Below are 10,080 nucleotides of genomic sequence, written 5' to 3'. Positions count from 1 at the left end.
TGCCCAGAGCAGGGGGGCTGGACCCGATAATCTCAGGAGGTTCCTTCCAGCCCTAAACTTCTGGGATCCTGTGTGAATGTGTATGAATCATTTGGGGGTGGAATCCCTGGCCCGCAAGGAGTGGGTATGGGGAGCAGATACCTGCCGTACTGACAAAGAGGAAGGCAGGTTCCTAGTGAACTGACTAGAGAACATCCATTTTATTCCATTTATTTTTGGAGCATCCTGTAGAATTTAATAGAACACCCCTTCTGTCTGCCACTGAGTTCTACAGTGGTTCATGCCATCCTGTTTGAAAGGTACTCTTGTCTATCAGGTATTCAGTCAGGCTTTTACAAGCTAACCACATTTCTACTGAACTTAGAGACTTTAGCACTGCCACCTTTTCTGTAATAAGTGAGTGGAGGAGCTATTCCTGGAGGAGGTGGTGCACACATGAGCAGGCAGTATATTTATACAGAAAAATACACATTCAGTGCATGTGAATTATTGCAATAAATTGGTGATGGGCATGTACACATCTGCACCTATTACTCCACTTTTCCCTGTCTTATTTTTATAGCACATCACAACATTATAAACAAGAACAATATCACACCATTATTTGCAACAAGAGGTCTTTGTGATGGACAAACTTCTGTGAATTAAATAGCACAAGTTAAATTCAACCAAAATGTTGTCTAACCCTGAGTTATAGGAAAACCGATTTTTGTTTTCACAGATCAACATGAACAGGGACAAAAGAACTAATAGAATTTCCACTTTGACTTGATTGGTAGGTAAGTAGGAGTCAGCAAACTCTTTTCAGCCTTAATTAAGTAATCACAGATGATCTACAAAGTCACCAGCCCAGGTTCTGCCGTGCTCTTCTCACACAGAAGAAACTTTTAAGGTTTTGACATCAGAGACTTTACATCCTGGGATGCTATCGACTTCGTTGTATTTGAGAAATTTCTTGTATATACTCCCTTCCAAACACTCCAGACCAATATTTATTTTGTCTTCTGGAAAGATAGGGGCATATTTTCATCCCAAGGCACAAGCAGATGTGAGTATAAGTCTCAGGGTAGAATATGCCCCTGGCAATTTTGTATTATTTTGTTCTCTCACAGATTTAAAAAAGCTTAGTATCTGTTTTATGATCCCATGTATCCCACTGAGCTCAGTGGATTACTTCTAATTTATATCAGCAGAGATCAGAATGAGCTTCCCAGGATTAAATCTGAGGCAGCACTATTCCCTTCAATTATGAAGAGTTTTAAAAGAGAAATCAGAGATTTTCCATCAAAACTAAGTGTTTGTAATTCATAAAACAAAAAGGCTATCTAACTATAGCAATAAGCCATGACTGGCACAGAGCTGTTCAGGTCCTTTCAGGGGGGATGGAAAGCTTGAATTACTAGGAGACAAGTGGAAGTCAAAGAGAAGGGTGACTCAGAGCCTGATTCATCATTGTTCCACACCTGGTATAATACCATACTTAGATCAGTGCAAAATGTTACCAAGTCAGGGCCTGGACCTAAAACACACATACACTGATGTACACATTTTGTACACTGGTGTAAAATATACCAGGATCTCAAGCAGACAGGTGATCAGAATAGCTTCATGCAGTAGGTATTATTATAGTTCCTTGACATCATCTTGCCTTTAGCAGACACCTATCCTGGGATAGCTTCAGATATGACATTTCTGCCAGTGTAATTTTACACCTGTTTCTTTTCCCCAAGGAAGTTCTATACCAGGTTCAACTCAGTTCACAGGCATAGGACTATGTTGTGGGTCTGCTCCTGCTTAATGGTTGTTTAAAGGCAGATTACCCTGGTGTGAATATGGTGAGCCAGGGCCCTCTGAATAAAATAGCATTTTACACACACATGTAAAAATGTAAGTTATTGTGCATGGACCGTGAAGAATTGGTCTTCATGGAAGTGGTGGGAGAGGAAAAGATTTTAACAAAAGCAATGTTAATGGACTGGGAGTGGGAAATGATGTAAATCAAGGAGGTTAGACAGGAAGGAGAAGCTGCAATCAAAGACAAGAGTTGGGGGGGTGGGGGGATGGCCTTCCCAGAAGAAAAATAGGACACTTAGAGGTGACATGGAGAAGGAAGCTCATGGTTTGCTGAGAACTTGGCTGTGGGTTGAGAAAGGAAGAGACAGTAGCACAAAACAAGTTTACATCCCTCCCTCTGAGCTGGAGACCAGCCTGAAAAGGGTTTGGGGGGGAAGATAAGAAGTTCTGTTTACTACTGTGTTGAGTTTGAAATGTTGGTAGGTCATTTAAAAGGAAATGTCAGGGAGGTGGTTAGATTGGAGAGAGAGTTCTGAGACAGGCTGGAATTAGAGCTGGGTTTGGTGTTGAGAAACAGATTTGGGAGAGAAGATGATAAAAAAGTGACTTGAATGTGCAGATTCTCTAAATGACTGTCCAACCATTTGAAAGACAGAAGCCTGATGAGCTTCTCTAAGTTCACAGTAATGACAAGCAAATTTTTTCAGAGATTTATGCTTAGATAATTAACCACTCACTTCTTAGCTAAGTTTATAGTGCATTGCCTAGCTGCAAGGAAATCTGGAGCAGAGCTGAACAGCAGTGACATTTTGGACTGCCCTTGCTCACCCTCTGGCTGGTGGTGGGGGGTCAAGCTGCTGTCTTGAGAGGCTACTTTTTGCTTCCATAGAAAATCAGGTGGAGTTCCCTTCATATTTTCTCTCTAGAAAACTTAGAGCCCAATTCTAGTTTGCACCATTGTGGAAGTGAAACACCTAACTTAAGGCCCCTTTGCACCAGTAGAGGTCCAGAGAGAAAAGATGAACAAGTGGACACCAGCACTAAGATATAACCTAAAACCTGAGAAACCTGAATTCAGCTTCTTGCCCTCTTGTTGCATTCTTATGTGACTGTGGGTCAGCCATACTACCTCTCTGTGCATGTCCCTACCACTCAAATACAGCACCTGGCAATGTTGTACTGAGACCTGCTGTATGTACTTCCTCCTGAACTGTAATTAGTGTAGTGCTGCATGTGCACCATTAAATTTTGCTGAGAGGACTCTTGTAATAAGTTAGAGTAGGCCACAGGTTGCTTTAAATAATATCCTTCAACTACCAAATGCTGGGAAACAGACTTTATTGGCATGCCCAATTGTTGGTTATGTCTGGTTTGGGAGGCAGCATGCATGGATTAGGTGTGGCATGTCTCAGAAATATGCTCCCTGGCACTCTACATAGTTGTATTGACAATTTCCTGTTTATGATGCAGGATAATGGCAGGACTCCTCAGGAATAAAACAGAGGAGAGCAGGTGAGGGAGGATAAGACTATTACCCTCACAACAACCCTCTGTGGCAGAGCAAAGAAATGAAATAATATATGGGCTTAGGTACAGCAACATAAAGAGGTCATATATGACTGAATGAGAGATTAATTGTACCACCTCCGGCTTTGACAAGCTGACTCACTCCGAGTCCTCTCCACAGCCACTGGGAGTCTCTGGGGCATAGGCCCTACTTGAGATGAAGTGTCAAAAAAATCAAGGAAGTTAGAGGCTGGGTTCCAATGTATTTCACGAGGTTCCAGCTGCTTTGTGTTTTGCTTCCAGCACACAAGAACCCTACAGTTTAAGTAACCAGCTGTGAAAAGACCCTCCTGTACTTTAGTGACTCTTTTTGGCTAGAGAAGGGGGATGAGTGGCTGGGGCTTTCTTTCATTCGGTTGATTACCTTCTGTCATGACAGCTGCTTGGAGCCATCAGCATCCTATGCAATTCAGAGTATCCTTTGGGTTACTCTAACACAGGGGTGGGCAAAATGCAGCCTGCCAGACCATTCTATCTGGCCCAAAGGGCCCCTAAAAAATTTAGAAAATTAATATTTATCTGCCCCTGGCTGCCTGTCATGCGGCCCTTGATGGCTTGCCAAAATTCAGTAAGCGGCTCTCCGCCTGAAATAATTGCCCCCCCTGCTCTAACACATGCCAAAACTCCATTCTAAATATAGCAGGCTAGAAGTGATGAAACACAGAGGTGGTTCAAAGCACCTTGGGCAGGTTTGGTAGTCCTTGGCCACCCTTGAGGACCTGGGCCTTAATTCTCAGGCAGAAACTGTGGCAGAACTTGAAAAGAACAAATATTTTTGCTGTAAGGCTAACAAACTTTTCTCTTCTTGAATTTATTTAAGGCAAGGATAAACAACATCTTTTAGACACGAGCTTCAACATGGCACAGAGTCAGCTACCAAATGACTCCTGGCAGAATGGTTCGACCCCTGTGTTCACTGGCCTTGACCTTCTCTTTGACCTGAAGCCTCTCTTCATCCCCCTCTATGCCACTCTGGTAGCTGTGGCTTGCACAGGAAATTTCCTCCTTATTCTCCTTATTGCTGTCACCAAAAAGCTGCACAGCACCACTAATTTCCTCATAGGAAACCTGGCTGCTGCTGACCTGATCATGTGTGTTGTCTGTGTCCCACTGACTGCATCCTATGCCTTTGAGGTCCGTGGCTGGCTCTTTGGGATGTTCATGTGTTACTTTGTTACCTTGATGCAGGCTGCCACTGTCTTCGTGTCTGTGCTGTCCCTCTCAGCTATTGCAGTGGACCGTTATATTGTTGTTGCTTATCCCATTCGCAGACGGCTAAGCCGCAAGTCCTGTACGTACATTGTGGCCCTTATTTGGTTACTTTCCATTGTAGTTTCTGTACCCACATCCATGCACACCCACTATTTAGATCTCAACAAGATTGGTCATGACATGATCATCTGTGAAGAATTCTGGAAGCATGAAGAGAGAGAGAGGCTGGTGTACTCATGCTCAATGCTCCTTTTATCATACATGCTCCCACTTTCAGCAGTGTCAGTCTCCTACTTGGCCATTTCTTACCACCTCAGGAAAAGGAATGTCCCAGGGGCTGCCTACCAGAATCAAGACAAATGGACCAAAACAAAGCAAAAGACCTTCCGGGTTCTCATCATCTCAGTCATGTGTTTTGCCATCTGCTGGCTGCCTCTTCAGGTAGTAAACCTTATCAGAGACATAGATGAGGAATTCACCATCTTGGACAAGAGGTATGTGAATGTGATTCAAGTGTCCTGTCACTTGGTCGCCATGAGCTCTGCCTGCTACAACCCCTTTATTTATGCCTCCCTTCATGACAAATTCCGATTCCATGTTACTAACTATTTTTACAATCGGAAGAAAAGGTCCAGTATCATGTCCCACAGGGCCTCCCGACTGAATACCTGCTCCACCCTGGCAGACATCCCAATGGGCATCACAGATAAGTTAGCTTTACAAGGAAGGTTTTCTTTTAATTAAAATATCCCAGGAGATCACTTCTGTTCTTATAGACATATTTGGTCCCTTACTTCTGGGTTTACACCAAAAGATATAGAAACCCACCATGCGTGCCATGCAATGGTATTTTGTCATTTCTAAAAGCATGTACTCATGTCTGAGAACATGGTAGTAGCATAAATGAAAAAAACAAGCAAATGGGATTTAGGTCTGCTGGAGTAGAAACAGTTTCTCCTAGCAACTCTAATGTATTCCTTGAAAGAAAAAAAAAAGAAACAACAATATTGCAGCCATGTACATTGAAGCTGATTCTGAGCAGTTTTTAATTTCTTGTCCCTAATTTATGGTGTTTCTATTGGAATAGCAGTCTTTTCCTCTTTATTTAATTCAATTCACTGCTAAAAGAACACTACGGGCAAAGAATGACCATTTCCCTGGTTGAAACAGAACAAGAAACTTACCCCAAGATTAAAGACCATTCAGTGAGCTCTTTTATGCAGTGTATTGCAAACTTCAATTTTCAGAAATGGTCTACAAATCTGAACACATAAAATTTTGCTCCTAAATATTTATTTGCTTTTTCATGCCTAAAAGGACATCAAAAAACCCAGAAAAACTCAAGTGTGAATAAACACATTTATGCACAAATTGGAGACCTAGCACCAAACAGCCATTTTTGTTTGCCAGGTCAGTTTGCAAGGAAATCCTTGGCACAGTCAAACACCTAAGAAACAGCTAGTAATATCAGAATGTACGTACCAACAAGATAGTGGGTACACATTTAGGAGCTCAAGTTCACAAACTCCTACATTACTTGGATTATTCCCCAGATTTCTAGCGTATCCATCATCATAGTATGTCTACGAACCATACAAAGATTGAAGTCAAGTATGAAATAAGCATTTCCCTCAAAAAGGTATCAATCTTGGGTATGGGGGCACAATCCATCCATGATATAACACTAGTCTCTCCTCAAGAGCCTGAGATAGAGAAAACCCAGCCTGCATGTAGGTAGGACTGCCTGGGAACACTAGTTAGCAGAAAGACAGGACAAGATGGTTTGGCTAAATTTGGGCTTAGAAGTGTTTCTGGTGGGAGCAAATTCCAAAGGCCAGTCAGTGTCAGCGAGTATGCCCTACCTGTCCTGCATGCTTCAGCCACAGCAGAGAGTGCCAAAGTTTTCCCACTGCGTGCATGTGATAGAGTAGGGCCTAGATGAATGGCAGATACCAAACTGGTTGGGGCTTAGACTATTAAGTCTTTGTAGTCTACACCCAGCTCTTTCACTTTCACTCAGAAATGCAGACAGTCAATGCAGTCCACAGAGCACAGGAATAACACGCTCACACCAGCTTGCACTACTCAGCTGCTGACCCACCCTGTAAACAAACACATTAGATGTACTTTAAGAAATCCTAGGAGTTCATGGATTCATTTTTTATTATAAAGAATTGTTCCTAAGCAACCAACATCTTTTTCCTTCTACGAATATGTGAAAATAGTGTCATAGGTAAAGTTAAATTACTGTCTAGTGTATATTTCTTAAAATTATGGTTTGTTAATGATGGCTGATACCTTTTTATCCATCTGAGATTATAAGGAACATTCAAATATCGGAGAAGGTACTTGAGATAGTAAAAGATAAGGCTCACTTAGGAGTGTGAAGGGCTTTCATAGGATGCCTAGCCTTCCAAAAAAAGCATTGCGGGGGGCATGTCTATTCCAGAGACATACTTGCCTCATACACCCACTCCTGTCCCCCAAGTGGCATGCTGAAAAAAAATCATGTCATATTTGTTAGAGCAAAGCCAGAAGCACCAGGAACCACTCTCAGGAGTATGCCCAAGACAAAAGTCCTGCCTCTGGCAAGTAGAGTGGGTGATGTGGGCACAAGTGGACAGGGCTGGTCCTTGGTGGCAGTCTTGGGATCACCATGGCAGCAACATAGACATGCTATGAATGAACAGTTCAGAGTGGCTCATGCATTTCCCTTCCCATACAATGTGGTAGCATACTACATGGGATAATCAAACACTGAAGAAGTATCAGAGGTGGATTAGTAAGCTTCTGTCTCATAGGAGCTGAACCACTTTGCATGGAATATTTATTCATTGGGCCCGAGAGGAAGACAGAATGACTCTATAACCTACCAGTGAGGGTACTCACCTCTGCAAGGGGAGACCTGAGTCCAATGACTACTTACATACTGAATGCTTGCACAGTCATTAGGAGATGCAAGTTCAAATAGAGGAGGGAACTGAACCTTGATATCCCACTGGCAGTGTAGATTAGTGTGTTACCCACTGAGCTATTGAAGACCAGGGATGATAGCACTTTCTCCTCAGCCACTTTCTGCGGGGCTCGATCTGTGTTCTGAGAATGCTTGCCCCATTTATCTCTGCCCTCAAAACCTGCTGGGGGGGGGGGGGGGGGGGACAGCTTTTGACACAAAAGGCGGGGGGGGGGGGGGGGGGGGCACATCTATTTTATAGTAGTTTATGGATCCTGATGAGGCAATGCCTAGGTGATTAGGAGTTAGTCAGTTCTGGGCATAAATTTAATAACAGAATTTTCCCCTGGTGTTCTAACCCTACACTCTGTGAAGTAAAAGGAAATATTTAGATCTATCTGCCTATATCTGATATCTGGAGAGTTCAGAGAAGGGGCTGGGGAGCAGCTTTTTTACCTAGGGTGATGACATATATAGTAATGTGTGGAGCTTAGAATGAGGAGCATTAAAAGGAGCTGCTTCTTCCTACAGGACATAGGAGTAAAGAATCATCTGCAAAAGGTCACAGATGGTAGGATTTGTGAGTTTAATGTCAGCCACTCAATAAACAATTCATATCATGGTATGTCATCCCTGTGGAAAAATCCGGATTCCTGTACTACGAGTACACTCTGTCTCCTGACATATACATGTATAGAATCAAATCCAGTGTTTGCTACTCTTCAGACTAGCCCAGGGCATTCTTCCTTCCTTCCTACCCAGATTTCAATGTAGGGGACATATTTTCTCTTGCCTTTTCCTTCTCCAGCAGCAGTGGAATAAAGTAGTTCCTTTCAGCCTCCTGGCCACCATTTTAAAATTGTACACTGGGGAGGAAGGCAGAGGGCACTGAATAGCGCAAAAGAAGGAAGATGCAAAGTAAGGGGGTGGCAGTGCTGAGAAAGAAGTAGTCGCTGACTAACATCCCAGGCAGTGTCTGGCCCAATGTTGTGGCATCCTTCTCTCAGTCTGTATTATAAGTAGGCCTAATGTGACACTATTTGATGAAATCTTCCAGTGTCTGTGATTATTTCTGGCTTTTTTTTTTTTTTTTTAAACAAGAATTGTGGTGGTCAACTTGTATGGAAGAATTTCTGCATGTGCAAGTCTCATACACCAGAATGGTTTCTAAACTGTGTAGGAATTATTTAGATAGACATACATACATTAGAGTTTGATGCAAAAAAATAAGCTACAAAGAGAAGCTGTGACTGATAAATCAGTCACTAGCCTCCAAACTCACTGTCTTCTTGCTGCATCTTTTTTAATTCCCATCACAGTCATAGAGGAGCTTAAGGAAGCCACTTTTATGAATGCAATTGAGAGAAAGACATAAGGATCCATTTCCAACAAGCATAGTTGGGCCACTTTCATCTCTAGGGCCATATAAGGGGCTTTTTAGTTTGGCTGTTCAGATCCAGATCTCTCTCTGAACAGTCTACATGAGGAAACACCTTTTTGGACTGTTGTACAAGTTTCTGTCATTGTTCTTTACAACAGGGGAAAGGAGGAGTTAAATTTGCAAACCATGTTTTCCTACTGCTAGATGAAAGCTCTCAGTGGCAGTGGAAATATTTGATGTCACAGATTTAAAATTCAGAGTGGCATCCTTCAGTGCAGACTCTGTCCATTTAGCCATAATAGTCTCAGCAGGGTCCCTAATCCATCCTCATTGCACATGTGGAAGAGCTGTTGCATGCTGCTTCCCCCCCCCCCGCCCGAGATCCTTGTGTGCTCTAATGATGCTCTAATAAGGAGTGTATTATGGTTAATAGTATAACCAATGGAGGCTGGAATCTGTTAAATGCAATGTAATGCACACACTTGTGAGCTACCTGTTTTTCTTGTATAAAGGAGCAAACTCTATTTACTTTTTACAGCTGTCAAGCTACCATGCATAATTATGTTTTGCAGAAAATACTGGATCTGTTGTCCTAAAGAAGAGGGGTGGTGAGGAATATAATCAAATTTAATGTCCTTTTCTTCAATAAAATACATGCATACAAAACCCTTCTTCTGTGTGCCTCAGTTGACACAGATTCAAAAGATAGAGCCCAGATATGAGGTCCCTATGCTTAATTTCCTCTTAGTCTAGAAATAAATGGCCAATTTAGATGTTTTTACCCTTATTGGGATTTCTAGCTTTGTTTGATAGATCACGGTATGGCTGAATTCACTGATATGCCATAGTTATTCTACGCAGCAGACACATTAACTTATACATGAAAATGCCTCCAGTTAGAAGAAAGTGGTTGCAATAGAGGTAGGAAGCTATGTCTTAAATATATGTTTTTTGAAGGTAATAAATGTAGATTTGTATTTTTTGTGCTGTTGCTGAAAAATTCAGCTAAAGATCAATAACTGGTACCCACTGTCCCCTGAGAAGTGGTGCCACAAACTCCTTTTGCCTACTTTGCCAGTCCAGTCCTCTCTGACCAGACTGCTCTTTAGAGGATGATTGGAAGTCTACCAGTGAGGGAGCCCCAGTCCTGCCAGCCCCGACCATCTGATAACTA

The 10,080-nt window shown here is 42.4% G+C and overlaps 1 protein-coding gene across 1 annotated transcript; it reads left to right on the top strand.

Moving 5' to 3' along the window:
* The first annotated feature begins 739 nt into the window (after positions 1–739).
* LOC102382791 (prolactin-releasing peptide receptor-like) lies at positions 740–5,316 on the top strand. Its single transcript, XM_006018539.2, has 2 exons — positions 740–779; positions 4,181–5,316. Exon 2 carries the CDS (start codon positions 4,219–4,221, stop codon positions 5,314–5,316), a length of 1,098 nt encoding a protein of 365 aa, XP_006018601.1. The 5' UTR covers positions 740–779; positions 4,181–4,218.
* Positions 5,317–10,080: the final 4,764 nt, after the last annotated feature.

This window comes from Alligator sinensis, unplaced genomic scaffold, assembly GCF_000455745.1.
Source record: "Alligator sinensis unplaced genomic scaffold, ASM45574v1 scaffold262_1, whole genome shotgun sequence".
Taxonomy (NCBI): Eukaryota; Metazoa; Chordata; order Crocodylia; family Alligatoridae; genus Alligator; species Alligator sinensis.
This window is presented reverse-complemented; position numbering and strand designations above follow the sequence as displayed.

What these genes read in the sequence shown, in the direction of transcription:
- LOC102382791 (XM_006018539.2), top strand. Translation starts at nt 4,219, where the DNA reads ATGGCACAGAGTCAGCTACCAAATGACTCCTGGCAGAATGGTTCGACC.